Source organism: Lagopus muta, chromosome 3 (genome assembly GCF_023343835.1).
Source record: "Lagopus muta isolate bLagMut1 chromosome 3, bLagMut1 primary, whole genome shotgun sequence".
Classification (NCBI taxonomy): Eukaryota; Metazoa; Chordata; class Aves; order Galliformes; family Phasianidae; genus Lagopus; species Lagopus muta.
Window position 1 is genome coordinate 1,118,997 of NC_064435.1, and position 24,992 is coordinate 1,143,988.

At 53.8% G+C, this 24,992-nt stretch overlaps 1 protein-coding gene across 2 annotated transcripts in view; it reads right to left on the reverse strand.

The window, feature by feature from the left end:
* Nucleotides 1-425: 425 nt before the first annotated feature.
* ARHGAP39 (Rho GTPase activating protein 39) overlaps nt 426-24,992 on the reverse strand; it is a 110,687-nt gene continuing 86,120 nt past the window's right edge. For both annotated transcript variants that reach the window (XM_048938966.1, XM_048938965.1), the window contains exons 6-11: nt 19,291-19,383; nt 16,855-16,928; nt 12,375-12,574; nt 6,962-7,053; nt 6,702-6,871; nt 426-696 (exon numbers count right to left, since the gene is read on the reverse strand). In XM_048938966.1, the coding sequence (XP_048794923.1) occupies nt 502-696; nt 6,702-6,871; nt 6,962-7,053; nt 12,375-12,574; nt 16,855-16,928; nt 19,291-19,383 (824 nt within the window). In that variant the 3' untranslated portion in view covers nt 426-501. The remainder of the gene's footprint in view (nt 697-6,701; nt 6,872-6,961; nt 7,054-12,374; nt 12,575-16,854; nt 16,929-19,290; nt 19,384-24,992) is intronic.

Sequence of the window (24,992 nt, forward strand, 5' to 3'; positions counted from 1 at the left end):
CTACAGGTCCTTCAGATCCCACTGATGATCCCACACGTCCTTCAGCTCCCACTGATGATCCCACAGGTCCTTCAGATCCCACTGATGATCCCACAGGTCCTTCAGATCCCACTGATGATCCCACACATCCTTCAGATCCCACTGATGGTCCCACAGGTCCTTCAGGAGCTGAAGTTGACACCAAATCACCCGGTGCTTCTCCAAGGAACGGCCACCATGACGGGACAAGACCAGCCTGCCCAGTTCCCCCAACGCCCCCAGTGACATCCTCGTGTCCTTCCGTCCCCAAAGCGCCACCCCTTCCTCACCCAGAGGTCTTCCCCACCCCGTTCCACCATCCCTGGTGTCACCCCAAAGTCCTCCAGGTGAACACCAACCCCCCAGAAAGTTCCAGTCCCTCCGTCCCTCCGGTGGGAGGCGGGCAGTGGGGTGCGGGGCGAGAACTTGGGGGGGTTTTGGGGGGGGGGGGGGGTTGGGGAAGGGGTTGGTCGTGGGGTGATGCTATAGGACGCCCTCCATGAAGCTGGTGTCCAGGTGCTGGATGAGGACCCGCAGGAAGGACATCTCTTTGCGGGTGTTCTCGAAGATGACGCGGGGGTCGTCCGACTGACAGCGCAGGCAGTTGGGGGCCATCACCATGGCCAGGTTGTTGACGTCCATCTTGGTGACGGCCACGTTGGCCGGCTGCACGAACACCTGAGGGGGTGAAGGACCCAACTTGGTGGTGGGCTTGGGGGGAACCCAAACACGGGGCGGTGGTGGGACCCCATCCTTGGTGTGGGGTTGGGGGATCTCATACCCAAGGACGGTGGTGGGACCCCATTTTGGTGTGAGGTTGGGAGAAATCAAACCCAGGGTGGTGGGACCCCATTTTGTGTGGGATTGGGGGAACCCAAACTCATGGCAGTGGTGGGACCCCATCCTTTATGTGGGGTCAGGGAACCCAAACCCAGGGTGGTGGAGGGACCCCATTTTGGTGTGGGATCGGAGGACCCCAAACTCTTGGTGATGGTGGGACCCCATCCTTGGTGTGGGGTCAGGAAACCTAAAGTTGTGGTGGTGGAAACTCATCTGTTGTGTGGAGTCAGGAGAACCCAAAGTCATGGAGGTGGGACCCCATCCTTGGTGTGGGGTTGGGGGATCTCATACCCACGGTGGTGGGACCCCATTTTGGTGTGGGGTTGGAGGAACCCAAACTCATGGCAGTGGTGGGATCCCATCCTTTGTGTGGTGTGGGGAAACCCAAACTCGTGGTGGTGGTGGGACCCCATCCTTGGTGTGGGGTCAGGGAACCCAAACTCGTGGTGGTGGGACCTCATCTGTTGTGTGGAGTCAGGAGAACCCAAAGTCATGGAGGTGGGACCCCATCCCTGGTGTGGGGTTGGGGGAACCCAAACCCAGGGTGGTGGTGGGACCCCATTTTGGTGTGGGGTTGGGGGAACCCAAACTCATGGCAGTGGTGGGATTCCATCCTTTGTGTGGGGTCAGGGAACCCAAACCCAGGGTGGTGGAGGGACCCCATCCTTGGTGTGGGATTGGGGGAACCCAAACCCAGGGTGGTGGTGGGACCCCATCCTTGGTGTGGGGTCAGGGAACCCAAACCCAGGGTGGTGGAGGGACCCCATCCTTGATGTGGGGTCAGGGAACCCAAACCCAAGGTGGTGGTGGGACCCCATTTTGGTGTGGGATTGGGGGAACCCAAACCCAGGGTGGTGGAGGGACCCCATTTTGGTGTGGGATTGGGGGAACCCAAACCCAGGGTGATGGTGGGACCCCATCCTTGGTGTGGGGTCAGGGAACCTAAAGTTGTGGTGGTGGGACCTCATCTGTTGTGTGGAGTCAGGGAACCCAAACTCATGGCAGTGGTGGGATCCCATCCTTTGTGTGGGGGTGGGGAAACCCAAACTCGTGGTGGTGGTGTTACCCCATTTTGGTGTGGGGTCAGGAGAACCCAAACCCAGGGTGGTGGAGGGACCCCACCCTTGGTGTGGGGTTGGGGAACCTAAAGTTGTGGTGGTGGGACCTCATCTGTTGTGTGGAGTCAGGAGAACCCATAGTCATGGAGGTGAGACCTCATCCCTGGTGTGGGGTCAGGGAACCCAAACCCAAGGTGGTGGTGGGACCCCATTTTGGTGTGGGATTGGGGGAACCCAAACCCAGGGTGGTGGGACCCCATCCTTGGTGTGGTGGGACCTCATCTGTTGTGTGGAGTCAGGAGAACCCAAAGTCATGGTGGTGGGACCCCATCCTTGGTGTGGGGTTGAGGGATCTCATACCCAGGACGGTGGTGGGACCCCATTTTGGTGTGAGGGTGGGAGAACTCAAATGCAGGGTGGTGGGACCCCATTTTGTGTGGGATTGGGGGAACCCAAACCCAGGGTGGTGGTGGGACCCCATCCCTGGTGTGGGGTCAGGGAACCCAAACTCATGGCAGTGGTGGGATCCCATCCTTTGTGTGGGGTCAGGGAACCCAAACCCAGGGTGATGGAGGGACCCCATCCTTGGTGTGGGGTCAGGGAACCCAAACTCGTGGTGGTGGGACCTCATCTGTTGTGTGGAGTCAGGAGAACCCAAAGTCATGGAGGTGGGACCTCATCCCTGGTGTGGGGTCAGGGAACTCAAACCCAGGGTGGTGGTGGGACCCCATTTTGGTGTGGGACTGGGGGAACCCAAACTCTTGATGGTGGTGGGACCCCATCCTTGGTGTGGTGGGACCTCATCTGTTGTGTGGAGTCAGGAGATCCCAAAGTCATGGTGGTGGGACCCCATCCTTGGTGTGGGGTTGGGGGATCTCATACCCAGGGTGGTGGTGGGACCCCATTTTGGTGTGGGATTGGGGGAACCCAAACTCTTGATGGTGGTGGGACCCCATTTTGGTGTGGGGTTGGGGGAGCCCAAACTCATGGCAGTGGTGGGATCCCATCCTTTGTGTGGTGTGGGGAAACCCAAACTCGTGGTGGTGGAGGGACCCCATTTTGGTGTGGGGTCAGGAACCCAAAGTCATGGTGGTGGGACACCACCCCTGGTGTGGGGTCAGGGAACCCAAACCCAGGGTGGTGGAGGGACCCCATTTTGGTGTGGGATTGGAGGAACCCAAACTCTTGATGGTGGTGGGACCCCATCCTTGGTGTGGGGTCAGGGAACCTAAAGTTGTGGTGGTGGAAACTCATCTGTTGTGTGGAGTCAGGAGAACCCAAATTCATGGAGGTGAGACCTCATCCCTGGTGTGGGGTCAGGGAACTCAAACCCAGGGTGGTGGGACCCCATTTTGGTGTGGGATTGGGGGAACCCAAACTCTTGATGGTGGTGGGACCCCATCCTTGGTGTGGTGGGACCTCATCTGTTGTGTGGAGTCAGGAGAACCCAAAGTCATGGTGGTGGGACCCCATCCCTGGTGTGGGGTTGGGGGATCTCATACCCAGGGCGGTGGTGGGACCCCATTTTGGTGTGAGGTTGGGAGAACTCAAACCCAGGGTGGTGGGACCCCATTTTGTGTGGGATTGGGGGAACCCAAACCCAGGGTGGTGGTGGGACCCCATCCCTGGTGTGGGGTCAGGGAACCCAAACTCATGGCAGTGGTGGGATCCCATCCTTTGTGTGGTGTTGGGGAAACCCAAACTCATGGTGGTGCTGTGACCCCATCCTTGGTGTGGGGTCAGGGAACCCAAACTCGTGGTGGTGGGACCTCATCTGTTGTGTGGAGTCAGGAGAACCCAAAGTCATGGTGGTGGGACCCCATCCTTGGTGTGGGGTTGGGGGATCTCATACCCAGGGCGGTGGTGGGACCCCATTTTGGTGTGGGGTTGGGTGAACCCAAACTCATGGCAGTGGTGGGATCCCATCCTTTGTGTGGGGTCAGGGAACCCAAACCCAGGGTGGTGGAGGGACCCCATCCTTGGTGTGGGATTGGGGGAACCCAAACCCAGGGTGGTGCTGTGACCCCATCCTTGGTGTGGGGTCAGGGAACCCAAACTTGTGGTGGTGGGACCTCATCTGTTGTGTGGAGTCAGGAGAACCCAAAGTCATGGTGGTGGGACCCCATCCCTGGTGTGGGGTTGGGGGATCTCATACCCAGGACGGTGGTGGGACCCCATTTTGGTGTGGGGTCAGGGAACCCAAACTCATGGCAGTGGTGGGATCCCATCCTTTGTGTGGGGTCAGGGAACCCAAACCCAGGGTGATGGTGGGACCCCATCCTTGGTGTGGGGTCAGGGAACCTAAAGTTGTGGTGGTGTGACCCCATCTGTTGTGTGGAGTCAGGAGAACCCAAATTCATGGAGGTGGGACCCCATCCCTGGTGTGGGGTCAGGGAACCCAAACCCAAGGTGGTGGTGGGACCCCATTTTGGTGTGGGGTCAGGGAACCCAAACCCAGGGTGATGGAGGGACCCCATCCTTGGTGTGGGGTCAGGGAACCCAAACTCGTGGTGGTGGGACCTCATCTGTTGTGTGGAGTCAGGAGAACCCAAAGTCATGGTGGTGGGACACCATCCCTGGTGTGGGGTCAGGGAACCTAAAGTTGTGGTGGTGGAAACTCATCTGTTGTGTGGAGTCAGGAGAACCCAAAGTCATGGTGGTGGGACCCCATCCCTGGTGTGGGGTTGGGGGATCTCATACCCAGGACAGTGGTGGGACCCCATTTTGGTGTGAGGTTGGGAGAACTCAAACCCAGGGGGGTGGGACCCCATTTTGTGTGGGATTGGGGGAACCCAAACTCATGGCAGTGGTGGGACCCCATCCTTTATGTGGGGTCAGGGAACCCAAACCCAGGGTGGTGGAGGGACCCCATTTTGGTGTGGGATCGGAGGACCCCAAACTCTTGGTGATGGTGGGACCCCATCCTTGGTGTGGGGTCAGGAAACCTAAAGTTGTGGTGGTGGAAACTCATCTGTTGTGTGGAGTCAGGAGAACCCAAAGTCATGGAGGTGGGACCCCATCCTTGGTGTGGGGTTGGGGGATCTCATACCCACGGTGGTGGGACCCCATTTTGGTGTGGGGTTGGAGGAACCCAAACTCATGGCAGTGGTGGGATCCCATCCTTTGTGTGGTGTGGGGAAACCCAAACTCGTGGTGGTGGTGGGACCCCATCCTTGGTGTGGGGTCAGGGAACCCAAACTCGTGGTGGTGGGACCTCATCTGTTGTGTGGAGTCAGGAGAACCCAAAGTCATGGTGGTGGGACCCCATCCCTGGTGTGGGGTCAGGGAACTCAAACCCAGGGTGGTGGGACCCCATTTTGGTGTGGGGTTGGAGGAACCCAAACTCTTGATGATGGTGGGACCCCATCCTTGGTGTGGTGGGACCTCATCTGTTGTGTGGAGTCAGGAGAACCCAAAGTCATGGTGGTGGGACCCCATCCTTGGTGTGGGGTTGGGGGACCTCATACCCAGGGCGGTGGTGGGACCCCATTTTGGTGTGAGGTTGGGAGAACTCAAAGCCAGGGTGGTGGGACCCCATTTTGTGTGGTGTTGGGGAAACCCAAACCCAGGGTGGTGGTGGGACCCCATCCTTGGTGTGGGGTGAGGGAACCCAAACTCATGGCAGTGGTGGGATCCCATCCTTTGTGTGGTGTTGGGGAACCCAAACCCAGGGTGGTGGAGGGACCCCATTTTGGTGTGGGATCGGAGGAACCCAAACTCTTGGTGATGGTGGGACCCCATCCTTGGTGTGGGGTCAGGGAACATAAAGTTGTGGTGGTGGAAACTCATCTGTTGTGTGGAGTCAGGAGAACCCAAAGTCATGGTGGTGGGACCCCATCCCTGGTGTGGGGTCAGGGAACCCAAACCCAGGGTGGTGGAGGGACCCCATTTTGGTGTGGGGTTGGGGGATCTCATACCCAGGACGGTGGTGGGACCCCATTTTGGTGTGAGGTTGGGAGAACTCAAACCCAGGGTGGTGGGACCCCATTTTGGTGTGGGATTGGGGGAACCCAAACTCATGGCAGTGGTGGGATCCCATCCTTTGTGTGGTGTGGGGAAACCCAAACTCGTGGTGGTGGAGGGACCCCATTTTGGTGTGGGGTCAGGGAACCCAAACTCGTGGTGGTGGGACCTCATCTGTTGTGTGGAGTCAGGAGAACCCAAAGTCATGGAGGAGGGACCCCATCCCTGGTGTGGGGTCAGGGAACCCAAACCCAAGGTGGTGGTGGGACCCCATTTTGGTGTGGGATTGGGGGAGCCCAAACTCTTGATGGTGGTGGGACCCCATCCTTGGTGTGGTGGGACCTCATCTGTTGTGTGGAGTCAGGAGAACCCAAAGTCATGGTGGTGGGACCCCATCCCTGGTGTGGGGTTGGGGGATCTCATACCCAGGGCGGTGGTGGGACCCCATTTTGGTGTGAGGTTGGGAGAACTCAAACCCAGGGTGGTGGGACCCCATTTTGTGTGGGATTGGGGGAACCCAAACCCAGGGTGGTGGTGGGACCCCATCCTTGGTGTGGGGTCAGGGAACCCAAACTCATGGCAGTGGTGGGATCCCATCCTTTGTGTGAGGTCAGGGAACCCAAACCCAAGGTGGTGGTGGGACCCCATCTGTTGTGTGGAGTCAGGAGAACCCAAATTCATGGAGGTGGGACCCCATCCTTGATGTGGGGTCAGGGAACCCAAACACGTGGTGGTGGTGGGTCCCTGTCCTTCGTGTGGGGTCGAGGAGCCCCAAACCACACAGCAGGACCCACAGCGGGGCCGGCGGGATCCCATTCGTACCTGTAGGAAACGGATGAGGTAGCACAGCACCATTTTGTTGATCCTGGGCAGAGAGTGGACGACGGCGACGGCCGCCTCGGGGTTCTCGTAGTGGGTGATGCAGCGCTCGTAGAAGTCGTGCGGGATGAGGGGCTCCTCCAGCTCCCGGTACCACAGCTTCAGCAGCGATGCTGTGGGGATGGGGGGGAGGTGTGACACCCCAGAGTGGCATCGCCCCCCATCCCGTGTCCTCCCCACGTCCCCTCCCCCGGGGGTCTTACCGGGAACGTGGGGGTCCTCCAGGCCGGTGGGGATCTTCCACTGGTCCACCTGCAGCTTCAGAGCGTTGACCTCATCGATGTCGCCAGGGACTCTGTGTGGGGGGACATCTGGAGCTGCTGATGGCTCACGGCACCCCACGATGGGGCCGGTGGCACCCCAGGAGGGGACAACCCCAACATGAACCCCATGGACCCCGTGGATACGACCGTGACCATGATGCCAACGTGACCATGGGCACCAATGTGACCACGGATCCCCAACGTGATCACAGACCTCAATGTGATCATGAACCCCAAAATGACCAGGAATCCCAACATGGATCCCCAAATACCACAGATCCCAACGTGACCACGGACCCCAACATGACTCTGTGGTTCTTGACACGACCACAGATCCCACCACAACCATAAACCCCAATATGACCATGGGCCCAAACCAGATCCCATGGCCATGGTTCTCAACATGACCACAGATCCACCATGACCATGGACACAAACAAGACCCCATGGCCACAATTCTCCACATGATCACAACTTCCACGACAATCAGGAACCCCAACATGACCACACATCCCCACATGACCATGGTTATGGCCGTGGTTCTTGACGTGACCACAGATCCCAACATGACCACGGACCCAAACCAGATCCCATGGCCGTGGTCCTCAGCATGACCACGGATCCCACCAAAATCATGGATCCCAACGTTACCATGAACCCCAATGTGACCATAAACCTGAAAGTGACCACGAACCCCAATGTGACCACAGATCCACCATGACCATAAACCCCAACATGATCCCATGGTCGTGGCCATGGATCGCAACATGACCACAGATCCCACCATGACCATGGACACAAACAAGACCCCATGGCCACGATTCTCCACATGATCACAAATCCCACCATGACCAGGAACCCCAACATGACCACACATCCCCACATGACCATAAAACCCACCAGGACGCCATGGTTATGGCCATGGTTCTTGACGTGACCACAGATCCCACCACAACCATAAACCCCAATATGACCATGGACCGAAACAAGAGTCTATGGCCATGGTTCTCAGCATGACCACAGATCTCACCAAAATCATGGATCCCAACGTTACCATGAACCCCAATGTGACCATAAACCTGAAAGTGACCACGAACCCCCAATGTGACCACAGATCCACCACAACCATAAACCCCAACATGATCCCATGGTCGTGGCCATGGATCGCAACATGACCACAGATCCACCACGACCATGGACACAAACAAGACCCCATGGCCACGATTCTCCACATGATCACAAATCCCACCACGACCAGGAACCCCAACATGACCACACAGCCCCACATGACCATGGATCCCACCAGGACGCCATGGTTATGGCCATGGTTCTTGACGTGACCACAGATCCCACCATGACCATAAACCCCAACATGACAGATCCCATGGCCGTGGTTCTTGACATGACCACTGATCCCACCAAAATCATGGATCCCAATGTTACCATGAACCCCAATGTGACCATAAACCTGAAAGTGACCACGAACCCCAACACGACCACAGATCCACCATGACCATAAACCCCAACATGATCCCATGGTTGTGGCCATGGTTCTCAACATGACCACAGATCCACCATGACCATGGACACAAACAAGACCCCATGGCCACGATTCTCCACATGATCACAACTCCCACCATGACCAGGAACCCCAACATGACCACACATCCCCACATGACCATGGTTATGGCCGTGGTTCTTGACGTGACCACAGATCCTGTCACAGATCCCGTATTGCCGTCCGGACTTACAGACGTGGGATCAGGGAAGCCAAGGCGCAAGCAGAACTGAACTTGGCAAGGGACGTGAAAAACAATAAGAAAACCTTCTACAGGTACATTGCCCAGAAGAGACAGGCCAAAACGGGCGTACCTACTTTGGTAAATTTGAAAGGAGAACTGGCTTCAACAGATGAAGAGAAAGCCGAGGTGCTGAATGAGTTCTTCACCTCGGTCTTCACTGGTGGCCAGGATTCTAGTCTTTTTCACGTCCCTGAACCCTGCATCCCCAAACCTCTATGTGGGGACCAAGGAGGTAAATCCCTCCCCACTGTAAGGGCAGAGCAAGTCCGAGAGTGCCTCCTTAGACTGAATGAATACAAGTCTATGGGGCCGGATGGCGTGCATCCCAGGGTCCTGAAGGGGCTGGCCGAGGTGGTTGCCGAGCCGCTCTCCATCATATTTGAGAAGTCGTGGCTGTCAGGTGAGGTCCCGGACGACTGGAGGAAGGGTCACGTCACTCCCATATACAAGAAGGGGAGCAGGGAGGACCCGGGGAACTACAGGCCGGTGAGTCTCACCTCCGTGCCTGGGAAGATCATGGAACAGATCCTCCTGGACAACATGCTCGGTCACATAAAGAATGAGCATGTGATCCGAGACAGCCAGCACGGCTTCACCAAAGGAAGGTCATGCCTAACTAATCTTGTGGCCTTCTATGATGGAGTGACGGCATTGGTGGACGAAGGGAAGGCGACCGATGTCATTTACCTGGACCTGAGCAAGGCCTTTGACATGGTCCCCCACCACATCCTCATCTCCAAATTGGAGGGAAGTGGATTTGATGGGTGGACGACCCGATGGATAAGCAATTGGTTGAAAGGCCGCAGACAGAGGGTGGTGGTCAATGGCTCTATGTCCAGGTGGAGGCCGGTAACAAGTGGTGTCCCCCAAGGGTCTGTCTTGGGACCGGTGCTCTTTAACATCTTTATTAATGACATCGATGAGGGAATTGAGTGCACCCTCAGCAAGTTTGCTGACGACACCAAGCTGAGTGGTGCGGTTGATACGGTGGAAGGAAGGGATGCCATTCAGAGGGACCTCGACAGGCTGGAGGGCTGGGCTCGGGTGAACCTGATGAGGTTCAACACGGCAAAGTGCAGGGTTTTGCATTTGGGCCGGAAGAACCCCAGGCACCTGTACAGGCTGGGAGGAGCGGTCCTTGAGAGCAGCTCGGCAGAGAAGGACCTGGGGGTCCTGATGGACGAGAGACTGAATATGAGCCAGCAGTGCGCTCTGGCAGCTCGAAAGGCAAATGGGATCCTGGGCTCCATCAGGAGAGGGGTGGCCAGCAGGGACAGGGAGGTGATTGTCCCTCTCTACTCGGCTCTTGTGAGGCCCCACCTGGAGTACTGTGTCCAGGTGTGGAGCCCTCAGTACAAGAAAGACATTGAGATTGTGGAAAGGGTCCAGAGGAGGGCGACTAAGATGATCAGGGGGCTGGAGCACCTCCCCTATGAGGACAGGCTGAGGGAGCTGGGCTTGTTCAGCCTGGAGAAGAGAAGGCTGCGGGGTGACCTCATTGCAGCCTATCAATACCTGAAGGGAACCTACACCCAGGAGGGGAGTAAACTCTTCAAAAGGGCTGATAACAGCAGGACTAGGGGAAATGGTTTTAAGTTGAAGGAGGGAAGATTTAGGTTGGATGTTAGGGGGAAGTTCTTTACTAGGAGAGTGGTTAGGCCCTGGAACAGGCTGCCCAGGGAGGTTGTGGATGCCCCGTCCTTGGACGTGTTTAAGGCCAGGTTGGACGGGGTCCTGGGCAACCTGATCTGAATGTGGATGTTTGGTGGCCCTGCTAGGCAGGGGGGTTGGAACTACATGATCCTTGGGGTCCCTTCCAACCCGGGTGATCCTGTGATTCTGTGATTCTGTGTGATCCCACCATGACCATAAACCCCAGCATGAACACGGACCCAAACAAGACTCCATGGCCGTGGTTCTCAGCATGACCACAGATCTCACCAAAATCATGGATCCCAACGTTACCATGAACCCCAATGTGACCATAAACCTGAAAGTGACCACGAACCCCAACGTGACCACAGATCCACCATGACCATAAACCCCAACATGATCCCATGGTTGTGGCCATGGTTCTCAACATGACCACAGATCCACCACGACCATGGACACAAACAAGACCCCATGGCCATGATTCTCCACATGATCACAACTTCCACGACAATCAGGAACCCCAACATGACCACACATCCCCACATGACCATGGATCCCACCAGGACACCATGGTTATGGCCATGGTTCTTGACGTGACCACAGATCCCACCATGACCATAAACCCCAATATGACCATGGGCCCAAACCAGATCCCATGGCCGTGGTTCTCAGCATGACCACAGATCTCACCAAAATCACAGATCCCAACGTTACCATGAACCCCAATGTGACCATAAACCTGAAAGTGACCACGAACCCCAACGTGACCACAGATCCCACCATGACCATAAACCCCAACACAACCACAGATCCACCATGACCATAAACCCCAACATGATCCCATGGTTGTGGCCATGGTTCTCAACATGACCACAGATCCACCATGACCATGGACACAAACAAGACCCCATGGCCACGATTCTCCACATGATCACAACTTCCACGACAATCAGGAACCCCAACATGACCACACATCCCCACATGACCATAAAACCCACCAGAACCCCATGGTTATGGCCGTGGTTCTTGACGTGACCACAGATCCCACCATGACCATAAACCCCAGCATGACCATGGGCCCAAACCAGATCCCATGGCCGTGGTTCTCAGCATGACCATGGATCCCACCAAAATCACAGATCCCAACGTTACCATGAACCCCAATGTGACCTAAACCTGAAAGTGACCACGAACCCCAACATGACCACAGATCCACCATGACCATAAACCCCAACAGGAACCCATGGTTGTGGCCATGGTTCTCAACATGACCACAGATCCCACCATGACCATGGACCCAAACAAGACCCCATGGCCACAATTCTCCACATGATCATAAATCCCATCATGACCAGGAAACCCAACATGACCACACAGCCCCACATGATCATGGACCCCACCAGGACGCCATGGTTATGGCCGTGGTTCTTGACGTGACCACAGATCCCACCACAACCATAAACCCCAGCATGAACACGGACCCAAACCAGATCCCATGGCCGTGGTTCTCAGCATGACCACAGATCTCACCAAAATAATGGATCCCAACGTTACCATGAACCCCAATGTGACCATAAACCTGAAAGTGACCACGAACCCCAACGTGACCACAGATCCACCATGACCATAAACCCCAACACAGCCACAGGTCCCACCATGACCATAAACCCCAACGTGACCACAGACCCCAGTGTGACCCCATGCTCATGGCCGTGGTTCTCGACGTGACCACGGATCCCACCATAACCACAGACCCCAACATGACCACGGTGGGCACCATGTAAAGGTTTCCTTCCACCAGTGAAAGACGTCTCCACGATGCTGGAGCTGCTCCTGGCCCCCGGGGCAGGAAAAAAAGAAGCCTTGGGATGGGATGCTGATGGCACCACGGGGTTTACCTGAAGATCCCTTCCGTTTGATCCCCATTGAGTGCCAACACCTCCTCGGAGAGGCGCGTTTGCACCCAGGGCAGCTGCCGGTCAGGGTAGCGCTCCTTCTGCATGGCGATGATGTCCTGCAAGGAGCTCCCAAACATGGAGGGATTGAAGACGGCGTTCTTGGCGTGGCGGATCTCCTCGATGTTGGGCTTCTTCAGGCCCTGAGGGAGGCAGAGAGGTGGTCCTGAGCTCACTGTATTCATGCTGGGGCATTTTGATGGGAGATGTGGGATGGCGGGAGGAAGGCCCTGCTCATCATGATGGGATGCAGAAGAGAAGATGGATGTACAGGATGTCAACGCGGTGGGATGGAGAGGATATGAGCGTGGTGAGATGCAGAAAGGATGGATCTGGAGGACGTGAGTGTGGGATGCAGAAAGGATGGATGCAGAAGATGTGAGCATGGTGGGATGGAGAGGGGATGAGCATGGTGGGATGTGGAAGGGATGGATGTGGAGGATGTGAGTGTGGTGGGACACAGAAGGGATGGATGGGGAGGATGTGAGCGTGGTGGGACACAAGGGATGGATGTGGAGGATGTGAGCGTGGTGGGACACAGAAGGGATGGATGGGGAGGACGTGAGCGTGGTGGGACAGAGAAGGGATGGATGGGGAGGATGTGAGCGTGGTGGGACACAGAAGGGATGGATGTGGAGGATGTGAGCGTGGTGGGACACAGAAGGGATGGATGTGGAGGATGTGAGTGTGGTGGGACACAGAAGGGATGGATGGGGAGGATGTGAGCGTGGTGGGACACAGAAGGGATGGATGTGGAGGATGTGAGCGTGGTGGGATGTAGAAGGGATGGATGTGGAGGATGTGAGCGTGGTGGGACACAGAAGGGATGGATGGGGAGGATGTGAGCGTGGTGGGACACAGAAGGGATGGATGGGGAGGATGTGAGCGTGGTGGGACACAGAAGGGATGGATGTGGAGGATGTGAGCGTGGTGGGACACAGAAGGGATGGATGGGGAGGATGTGAGCATGGTGGGACACAGAAGAGATGGATGTGGAGGATGTGAGCGTGGTGGGACACAGAAGGGATGGATGGGGAGGATGTGAGCATGGTGGGACAGAGAAGGGATGGATGGGGAGGATGTGAGCGTGGTGGGACACAGAAGGGATGGATGTGGAGGATGTGAGCGTGGTGAGAGACAGAAGGGATGGATGTGAAGGATGTGAGCGTGGTGGGACACAGAAGGGATGGATGGGGAGGATGTGAGCGTGGTGGGACACAGAAGGGATGAATCTGGAGGATGTGAGCGTGGTGGGACACAGAAGGGATGGATGGGGAGGATGTGAGCATGGTGGGATGTAGAAGGGATGGATGTGGAGGATGTGAGCATGGTGGGACACAGAAGGGATGGATGGGGAGGACGTGAGCGTGGTGGGACAGAGAAGGGATGGATGGGGAGGATGTGAGCGTGGTGGGACACAGAAGGGATGGATGTGGAGGATGTGAGCGTGGTGGGACACAGAAGGGATGAATCTGGAGGATGTGAGCGTGGTGGGACACAGAAGGGATGGATGGGGAGGATGTGAGCGTGGTGGGACAGAGAAGGGATGGATGGGGAGGATGTGAGCGTGGTGGGACAGAGAAGGGATGGATGGGGAGGATGTGAGTGTGGTGGGACAGAGAAGGGATGGATGGGGAGGATGTGAGCGTGGTGGGACACAGAAGGGATGAATGGGGAGGATGTGAGCATGGTGGGACACAGAAGGGATGGATGGGGAGGATGTGAGTGTGGTGGGACACAGAAGGGATGGATGGGGAGGATGTGAGCGTGGTGGGACACAGAAGGGATGGATGGGGAGGATGTGAGCGTGGTGGGACACAGAGGGGATGGATGGGGAGGATGTGAGTGTGGTGGGACACAGAAGGGATGGATGGGGAGGATGTGAGCGTGGTGGGACACAGAAGGGATGGATGGGGAGGATGTGAGCGTGGTGGGACACAGAAGGGATGGATGGGGAGGATGTGAGTGTGGTGGGACACAGAAGGGAGGGATGTGGAGGATGTGAGCGTGGTGGGACACAGAAGGGATGGATGTGGAGGATGTGAGCGTGGTGGGACACAGAAGGGATGGATGGGGAGGATGTGAGCATGGTGGGACACAGAAGGGATGGATGGGGAGGATGTGAGCGTGGTGGGACACAGAAGGGATGGATGGGGAGGATGTGAGCGTGGTGGGACACAGAAGGGAGGGATGTGGAGGATGTGAGCGTGGTGGGACACAGAAGGGATGGATGGGGAGGATGTGAGCGTGGTGGGACACAGAAGGGAGGGATGTGGAGGATGTGAGCGTGGTGGGACACAGAAGGGATGGATGTGGAGGATGTGAGCGTGGTGGGACAGAGAAGGGATGGATGGGGAGGATGTGAGCGTGGTGGGACACAGAAGGGATGGATGGGGAGGATGTGAATGTGGTGGGACACAGAAGGGATGGATGTGGAGGATGTGAGCGTGGTGGGACACAGAAGGGATGGATGGGAGGATGTGAGCGTGGTGGGACACAGAAGGGATGGATGTGGAGGATGTGAGCGTGGTGGGACAGAGAAGGGATGGATGGGGAGGATGTGAGCGTGGTGGGACACAGAAGGGATGGATGGGGAGGATGTGAGCGTGGTGGGACACAGAAGGGATGGATGGGGAGGATGTGAGCGTGGTGGGACACAGAAGGGATGGATGGGGAGGATGTGAGCGTGGTGGGACACAGAAGGGATGGATGGGGAGGATGTGAGCGTGGTGGGACACAGAAGGGATGGATGGGGAGGATGTGAGCGTGGTGGGATGTAGAAGGGATGGATGTGGAGGATGTGAGCGTGGTGGGACACAGAAGGGATGGATGGGGAGGATGTGAGCGTGGTGGGACACAGAAGGGATGGATGGGGAGGATGTGAGCGTGGTGGGACAGAGAAGGGATGGATGGGGAGGATGTGAGTGTGGTGGGACAGAGAAGGGATGGATGGGGAGGATGTGAGCGTGGTGGGACACAGAAGGGATGGATGGGGAGGATGTGAGCGTGGTGGGACACAAGGGATGGATGGGGAGGATGTGAGCGTGGTGGGACAGAGAAGGGATGGATGTGGAGGATGTGAGCGTGGTGGGACAGAGAAGGGATGGATGTGGAGGATGTGAGCGTGGTGGGACAGAGAAGGGATGGATGTGGAGGATGTGAGCATGGTGGGACAGAGAAGGGATGGATGGGGAGGATGTGAGCATGGTGGGACACAGAAGGGATGGATGGGGAGGATGTGAGCGTGGTGGGACACAGAAGGAATGGATGTGGAGGATGTGAGCGTGGTGGGACACGGAAGGGGTGGATGGGGAGGATGTGAGTGTGGTGGGACACAGAAGGGATGGATGTGGAGGATGTGAGCATGGTGGGACAGAGAAGGGATGGATGGGGAGGATGTGAGCGTGGTGGGACACAGAAGGGATGGATGGGGAGGATGTGAGCGTGGTGGGACACAGAAGGGATGGATGGGGAGGATGTGAGTGTGGTGGGACACAGAAGGGATGGATGGGGAGGATGTGAGTGTGGTGGGACACAGAAGGAATGGATGTGGAGGATGTGAGCGTGGTGGGACACGGAAGGGGTGGATGGGGAGGATGTGAGTGTGGTGGGACACAGAAGGGATGGATGGGGAGGATGTGAGCGTGGTGGGACACAAGGGATGGATGGGGAGGATGTGAGCGTGGTGGGACACAGAAGGGATGGATGGGGAGGATGTGAGCGTGGTGGGACACAGAAGGGATGGATGGGGAGGATGTGAGCGTGGTGGGACAGAGAAGGGATGGATGGGGAGGATGTGAGCGTGGTGGGACACAGAAGGGATGAATCTGGAGGATGTGAGCGTGGTGGGACACAGAAGGGATGGATGGGGAGGATGTGAGCGTGGTGGGACAGAGAAGGGATGGATGGGGAGGATGTGAGCGTGGTGGGACACAGAAGGGATGGATGGGGAGGATGTGAGCGTGGTGAGAGACAGAAGGGAAGGATGTGAAGGATGTGAGCGTGGTGGGACACAGAAGGGATGGATGGGGAGGACGTGAGCGTGGTGGGACACAGAAGGGATGGATGGGGAGGATGTGAGTGTGGTGGGACACAGAAGGGATGGATGTGGAGGATGTGAGCGTGGTGGGACACAGAAGGGATGAATCTGGAGGATGTGAGCGTGGTGGGACACAGAAGGGATGGATGGGGAGGATGTGAGCGTGGTGGGACAGAGAAGGGATGGATGGGGAGGATGTGAGCGTGGTGGGACACAGAAGGGATGGATGGGGAGGATGTGAGCGTGGTGAGAGACAGAAGGGAAGGATGTGAAGGATGTGAGCGTGGTGGGACACAGAAGGGATGGATGGGGAGGACGTGAGTGTGGTGGGACACAGAAGGGATGAATCTGAGGGCACGGTGGGACGCAGGGGGCCACGCATACCTTCTTGGCTCCAGTGAGGGCGGCCTTCTGCAGCTTGTTGTAGCAGTACTTGGCATATGTGCTGATGGCCACCCCTGGAAGACAGAGCGGAGCGTGGTCAGGAGGGCTCTGTGGGGCTGTGGGGTGAGAGGACCCTCGGTGGGGACATCCCTGCCCATCCTGGGTGTCCCCAGCAATGGTGGCTCTATGGAGGTGCCACCTCCGCCTTCTCCCTTCAATTCGCAGCGATGCAGACGTGGAGCGATGGGAAGGGATGGCCCCACTTTGGAGACAGAAAACTCTGGGACAGAACGTTCAGTTTCCATACAGCTCTGAAAATCTGGATCCATCTGTTTCTACCCCCACCTTTGATCCCCATCGATTGGAAGAGTCCTGGCAGCGCGTGGCGATGCACATCAGGGCCCCAAACCTTCCCTGATCCAGGAGGAAAATCAATGGGATCCTTTCTATCCGTCCCCCATGGCCAGGAAGGGGGGCAGGGAAGAAGGAAAGGTGACAACCAACTCCGGGAACTCCAGCACCAGACCCAGTGCTTCAGTGGGCGCTAATTAATGAGCTGTTATTAACGAGGGACCGAATGCGGATGGATGCTCTGCAGCGGCCCCAGCTCTCAGGCCTGGGGACTGAACTGAGGGTCAGCGCGGATGAGGCTGGGGGGAAGCGCTGTGCTGCCTCCTCTGGGCAAAACCCATTCATTTCTTTCAGGTTTTTAATGTTCAGCTATTATTTTGTTTGATTTTATTCATTTCACACACCGTTCATTATTTTAGATGTCATTTATAACCCTTTATAGCATTTCTCATTCTAGAGATCACCTATTTATTACCTTACGGATCGTTCATCGTTGTGTGCACCTTTCGTTGTTTTAGAGGCCATGGATTGTGGTAGATGTCATTTATTACTGCCTGGGTTATTCATTAGTTGATTTTTTTTACAGTATTTTTAAGCTATTTTTAACGATATTTTAAAGGTTTTATTCTATATTAGTGCAAAGCAGGAAGCAAAGTGGGGGCTCTGCACTGAGGGCCACGGCTCTGCCCCCTCTGCATTCACCATTAGGATCACAGGATCATTAAGCGTGGAAATGATCCTTAAGATCATCAGTCTCAATTAAGATAATCAGTCGATCAAGTCCAGCCTTCTGTTCAGATCAGCAGTTGATCAACTGTCAATGAAAATTAGCAACTGATCAGCAAGTGCAGCTATCAGTGAGGATCTATTCATTATCAAGTCCGACTGACAACGAAGAGCGCTAATTGATCTTCAAGTCCAACTGACAATTAAGACCAGCAATTGATCAATCATTGATGAAGGTCATCAACTGGGCATCAAGTCCAACCGTCAATTAAGATCACTGATAGGTCATCAAGTCCAACCGTCAATTAAGATCACTGATAAGTCATCAAGTCCAACCGTCAATTAAGACCAACAGCCACTGGAAATCATCGATTAATTATCAAGTCTGCCAACGAAGAGAACTAATAGATCATCAAGTGCAACCATTATGAAGATCACTGATTAATTAACCATCAATCAAGATGATCAATCGGTCATCAAGTCCGACCATCAATGAAGATCATCAGTTGATCAATGATCGATGGAGACAGCCAACTGTCAAGAAGTCCGACCATCAATTAAGAACATCAGCTCATCAGTGATTAATGGAGGTTGCCGACCGGTTATCAAGTCCAACCATCAATTAAGATCATCAACTGATCAGTGACGATCATCACCTACTCATTATCAATGAAGATCATCAATGGGCCATCAATTCCAGCCATTAATTAAGACAATCTGTTGGTCAACTGTCAATGAAGATCAGCAGTTGGTCATCAAGTCCAACCATCAACAAAGATCACTAATTGATCTTCAAGTCCCACCGTCAATGAAGATCACTAATTGATCAAGCCCAACCATCAGTAAAGATCATCAATGCATCCAGTGTCAATTAAGATCCTCAATCAAGTCCAAGCATCAAGAAAGATCACTAATTGATCTTCAGTGAAGATCCCTGACCGATCGACCACCGATGAAGGCCATCAACTGATCATCCGACCGTCAATTAAAACCATCGGTTGATCAGCGGTTAACGGAGATCGCCAACTGGTCACAAAATCCAACCATTAATTAAGATCATCAGTTGATCAGCCATTAACGAAGATCAGAACTAATTATCTGGGCTGACTGTCACTGAGGATCCCTTCTCCTTCTCGTGTCCGACCGCCATCGATGAGCGCTAATCGAACATCAACGCCGCTCAGCCATCAGCGGGCAGCGCTGCTGCCCACCACCTCCGACCCCAATTAAGAGAGCCGGTTAATTAGCCGCAGCCCTCTGAGCAGAGCCCTGGGAGATGGGAGCAGGAGAGAGCCGGGAAGCAGCAGCGATTCTATGAGGCCGGAGAGGGCCCAGAGCGAGCGGCGGCACTGCCCCTACCATCGTGCTCCTCGGGATGGGGCTTGGGTTTCTTTCTCAATTTGGGTTTCTTCTTTGTGTTCCTTTCCAGGAGCTCTCTAATGTGCCGTGTCACTGGGAAACAAACAAAGGCATGAGGGGTGGAGGGGTGGGATGGGAACGGAGCGGGATCGGGGTGGGAACGGGACGGGATTGGAGCGGGTTTGGGATGGGAATGGAACGGGATTTGGAGCGGAGGGAACGGAACGGGATTGGGATGGGGAACGAAGTGGGGTTGGGGTGGGAGAGAACAGAATGGAATGGGATTGGGATGGGGAACGAAGTGGGGTTGGGGTGGGAGAAAACAGAATGGAATGGGATTGGGATGGGGAACAGAGTGGGATTAGGATGGGAATGGAACAGGTTTGGGATGGAACAGAACAGAATGGAATTGAGATGGGGAATGGAGAGGGATTGGGATGGGAGAGAACAGAATGGAATGGGATTGGGATGGGGAATGGAGTGGGATTGGGGTGGGAGAAAACAGAATGGAATGGGATTGGGATGGGGAATGGAGTGGGGTTGGGGTGGGAATGGAACAGGTTTGGGATGGGATGGAACAGAACAGAATGGAATGGGATTGGGAATGGAGAGGGAATGGGGTGGGAGAGAACAGAATGCAATGGGATTGGGATGGGGAAAGGAGTGGGATTGGGGTGGGAGAGAACAGAATGGAATGGGAATGGGATTGGGATGGGGAATGGAGTGGGATTGGGGTGGGAATGGAACAGGTTTGGGATGGGATGGAACAGAACAGAATGGAATTGGGATGGGGAATGGAGAGGGATTGGGATGGGAGAGAACAGAATGGAATGGGATTGGGATGGGGAATGGAGTGGGGTTGGGGTGGGAATGGAACAGGTTTGGGATGGGATGGAACAGAACAGAATGGAATGGGATTGGGAATAGAGAGGGAATGGGGTGGGAGAGAACAGAATGGAATGGGATTGGGATGGGGAAAGGAGTGGGATTGGGGTGGGAGAGAACAGAATGGAATGGGAATGGGATTGGGATGGGGAATGGAGTGGGGTTGGGGTGGGAGAGAACAGAATGGAATGGGATTGGGATGGGGAACGGAGTGGGATTGGGGTGGGAATGGAACAGGTTTGGGATGGAACAGAACAGAATGGAATTGAGATGGGGAATGGAGAGGGATTGGGATGGGAGAGAACAGAATGGAGTGGGATTGGGGTGGGAGAAAACAGAATGGAATGGGATTGGGATGGGGAATGGAGTGGGGTTGGGGTGGGAATGGAACAGGTTTGGGATGGGATGGAACAGAACAGAATGGAATTGGGATGGGGAATGGAGAGGGATTGGGATGGGAATGGGAAAGGACAGAACAGGATTGGGATGGGGAATGGAGCGGGATTGGGATGGGAATGGAGTGGGATTGGGATGGAAGAGAACAGAATGGAATTGGGATAGGGAATGGAGTAGGATAGGGATGGGAATGGGAAAGGACAGAACAGGATTGGGATGGGATAGAACAGGATAGAACAGGATTGGGATGGGGAATGGAGTGGGACAGGAATGGAGAATGGAATGGGATTGAGACAGGATAGAACAGAACAGGATTGGGATGGGGAATGGAGTGGGATTGGGATGGGAATGGAGTGGGATTGGGATGGGAATGGAACAGGATAGAAAAGAACAGAACAGAATCGGGATGGGGAATGGAGTGGGATTGGGGTGGGATAGAAAAGAACAGGATTGGGATGGGGAATGGAATGGGATGGGATTGGGATGGGAATGGAACAGGATAGAAAAGAACAGAACAGGATTGGGATGGGGAATGGAGTGGGATTGGGGTGGAAATGTAACGGGATTGGGACAGGATAGAACAGAAGGGAATAGGATTGGGATGGGAATGGAATGGGATTGGGGTGGAGAATGGAGAGGGATTGGGATGGGGAATGGAGTGGGTTTAGGATGGGAACAGAACAGGATCAAACAGAATGAAATGGGATCAGAATGGGAAAAGAAGGGGATCAAAATGGGGACAGAACAGGGTTGGAATGGGAATAGAATGAGAACAGAATGGGAACAGAACAGGAATAGAAGAGGATCAGAATGGGAATGGAATGGGATCAGAACAGGAATGGAATAAGATTGGAATGGGAATGGAATGGGATCAGAATGGGAATGGAATGGAAAAGGAATGGAATAAGATTGGAATGGGAACAGAATGGGATCAGAATGGGAACAGGACAGGACCAGAAGGGGACCAGAATGGGAATGGAATGGGAATGGAATGGAACAGGAATGGAATAAAATTAGAATGGGAACAGAATGGGAATGGAATGGGAACAGAATAAGAAGAGAAAGGGATCAGAATGGGAATGGAATGGGAATGGAATAAGATTGGAATAGGAACAGAATGGGATCAGAATGGGAATGGAATGAGAATGGAATAAGATTGGAATGGGAACAGAATGGGATCGGAATGGGAACAGAACAGGAATGGAGTGAGAATAGAACAGGAACAGAAGGGGATCAGAATGGGAATGGAATGGGAATGGAATGAGAAGAGAATGGGATCAGAATGGGAACGGAATGGGAACAGAATAAGAAGAGAAAGGGATCAGAATGGGAATGGAATGGGAATGGAATAAGATTGGAATGGGAACAGAATGGGAACAGAACAGGACCAGAAGGGGATCAGAATGGGAATGGAATGGGAACAGAATAAGAAGAGAAAGGGATCAGAATGGGAATGGAATGGGAATGGAATGGAATAAGATTGGAATGGGAACAAAATGGGATCAGAACAGGAGCAGGAGGGGATCAGAATGGGAATGGAATGGGAATGGAACAGGATGAAAGGAGAGGGAGTGGGGTGGGAGAAGGGAAGGATGGAAAAAGAAAATGGAAGTGGAGGGAACAGAACAAAAGGTAAGAAATGAGCAATGTGAAAAATGAACACGGTTAAAAAACAAAGGGGAGAAATAAAAATGAAATTGCAAAAAATGAAATACGTGAAATAAAAAGTGAAAAAAAAGAAAAAAAATGGAATATAAATGACATAAAACAAATATAATATAAAATAATTAAAATGAGTAATACAAAAATGAACAGAAGAAATGAAAAAACGCAAAAAAAATGGACATAATGGAATCTAAAAAATAATATAATAAAAAATGAATGGGAGAGATAGAAATAAATAAAAACCAATAAAACGAATGAATAAATTAAAAACAAAGAAATGAAATTGAAATGAATTAAAAATGGAATAAAAGTGGAATAAAACGGCATAAAACAATTAACATGAAATTAACAGCAGGAAATAAAAAATAATATAGAAATAATAGGAGAAATGGAAAAAGTGAAAAAAGAAAGAAATTTGACAAAAAAGCCTCATCTAAAGGAATGCATTGAAATGAACAGGAGAGCTGAAAAATAAAAGTGAATGAGACATAAATAAAAGACAGGGATGAATCAAAAATAAAGAAGCTGAAGTAAAAAAGGAATAAAAGTGGAATGGAAACGACATGAAATAAAATATAGATAAGATAAAAATGAACGGAGCAGATAAAAAAGAGCTAAAAGGATCCCAAAGCAGTGAAAGCAGAACTGAAATAGAAAGAAAATGAGAGTGGGAGAAAAACCAACCTGAAAGACTGAAACGACACAGAAGTGGAACGGAAATAACGTAAAAAGGAATAAAAATAACAGAAAAGAAATTAATAACCGAAATAAAATCAACCAAAATGATACAAAAACCGGATGGAAGGAATTAAAAACTGGGGGGGGGGGAAAAAGCAGCAAAAATGACGTCAAAAATGGCAACTAATGAAGAAAATGAACAACGAAAAACCAACAGCGACCCAAACGACTCCAGAGGACAAAACCGAAACCAACGTGTGGGACAACGGGGGGGGGGGACCCAAACTGATGGGGGGTTGGGGTTGGTGGATGGCGGTGGTGGTGGGTTTTGGGTTGGTGGTGGTGATGAGTTTTGGGTTGTTCTTGTTGATGGTGGTGGTGGCTTTGTGGTTGTTGTTGATGGTGACGGTTTTTGGGTTGGTAGTGGTGGTGGTGGTGCTGGTTTTGGGTTGTTGTTGGTGGTGGTGGTGGGTTTTGGGTTGTAGTTGGTGGTGGTTTTGGGGTTGTTGTTGATGGTGGTGGTTTTGGGGTTGGTGGTGTGGGTTTTGGGCTGGTGGTGTTGGTGGTGGTTGGTTTTGGGTTGGTGGATGGTGGTGGTGGTGGGTTTTGGGTTGTTGTTGGTAGTGGTGGTTTTTGGGTTGGTGGTGGTGGGTTTTGGGTTGTAGTTGGTGGTGGGTTTGGGGTTGTTGTTGATGGTGGTGGTTTTGGGGTTGTTGTTGGTGGTGGTGGGTTTTGGGTTGTTCTTGTTGATGGTGGTGGTGGTTTTGGGTTGTTGTTGTTGGTGGTGGTTTTTGGGTTGGTGGTGTGGGTTTTGGGTAGGTGGATGGTGGTGGTGGTGGTTTTTGGGTTGTTGGTGGTGGGTTTTGGGTTGGTGGCGGTGATGGTTTGTGGGTTGTTGGCGTGGGTTTTGGGTTGGTGGTGTTGGTGGGTTTTGGGTTGTAGTTGGTGGTGGTTTTGGGGTTGGTGGCGTGGGTTTTGGGCTGGTGGTGTTGGTGGTGGTTGGTTTTGGGTTGGTGGATGGTGGTGGTGGTGGTTTTTGGGTTGGTGGTGGTGGGTTTTGGGTTGTAGTTGGTGGTGGTTTTGGGGTTGGTGGTGATGGTTTTTGGGTTGGTGGTGTGGGTTTTGGGTTGTAGTTGGTGGTGGTTTTGGGGTTGGTGGTGATGGTTTTTGGGTTGGTGGTGTGGGTTTTGGGTTGTAGTTGGTGGTGGTTTTGGGGTTGTTGTTGATGGTGGTGGTTTTGGGGTTGGTGGTGATGGTTTTTGGGTTGGTGGCGTGGGTTTTGGGCTGGTGGTGTTGGTGGTGGGTTTTGGGTTGGTGGATGGTGGTGGTGGTGTTTTTTGGGTTGGTGGTGGTGATGGTTTTTGGGTTGGTGGTGGTGGTGGGTTTTGGGTTGTAGTTGGTGGTGGGTTTGGGGTTGTTGTTGATGGTGGTGGTTTTGGGGTTGGTGGTGGTGGTGGTGGGTTTTGGGTTGTTCTTGTTGATGGTGGTGCTGGTTTTGGGTTGTTGTTGGTGGTGGTGGTGGGTTTTGGGTTGGTGGTGTGGGTTTATGGGTTGGTGGATGGTGGTGGTGGTGGTTTTTGGGTTGTTGGTGGTGGGTTTTGGGTTTTTGTTGGTGGTTTTTGGGTTGTTGGTGGTAGGTTTTGGGTTCTTGTTGGTAGTGGTGGTGGTGGTTTTTGGGTTGGTGGTGTGGGTTTTGGGTTGGTGGTGTTGGTGGTGGTGGGTTTTGGGTTGTTGGTGGTGGGTTTTGGGTTCTTGTTGGTAGTGGTGGTGGTGGTTTTTTGGGTTGGTGGTGGTGGGTTTTGGGTTGTAGTTGGTGGTGGTTTTGGGGTTGTTGTAGTTGGTGGTGATGGGTTTTGGGTTGGTGGATGTTGGTGGTTTTTGGGTTGTTGGTGGTGGTGGTGGATTTTGGGTTGTTGTTGGGTTGTTGTTGTTGTTGGTTTTTGGATTGCTTGTGGTGGTGGTTTTTGGGTTGGTGGTCGTGGTGGTGGGGGTTTTGGGTTGTTGTTGGTGATTTTGGGGTTGTTGCTGATGGTTTTGGGGCTGTTGATGGTGCTGGTTTTTGGGTTGGTGGTGTGGGT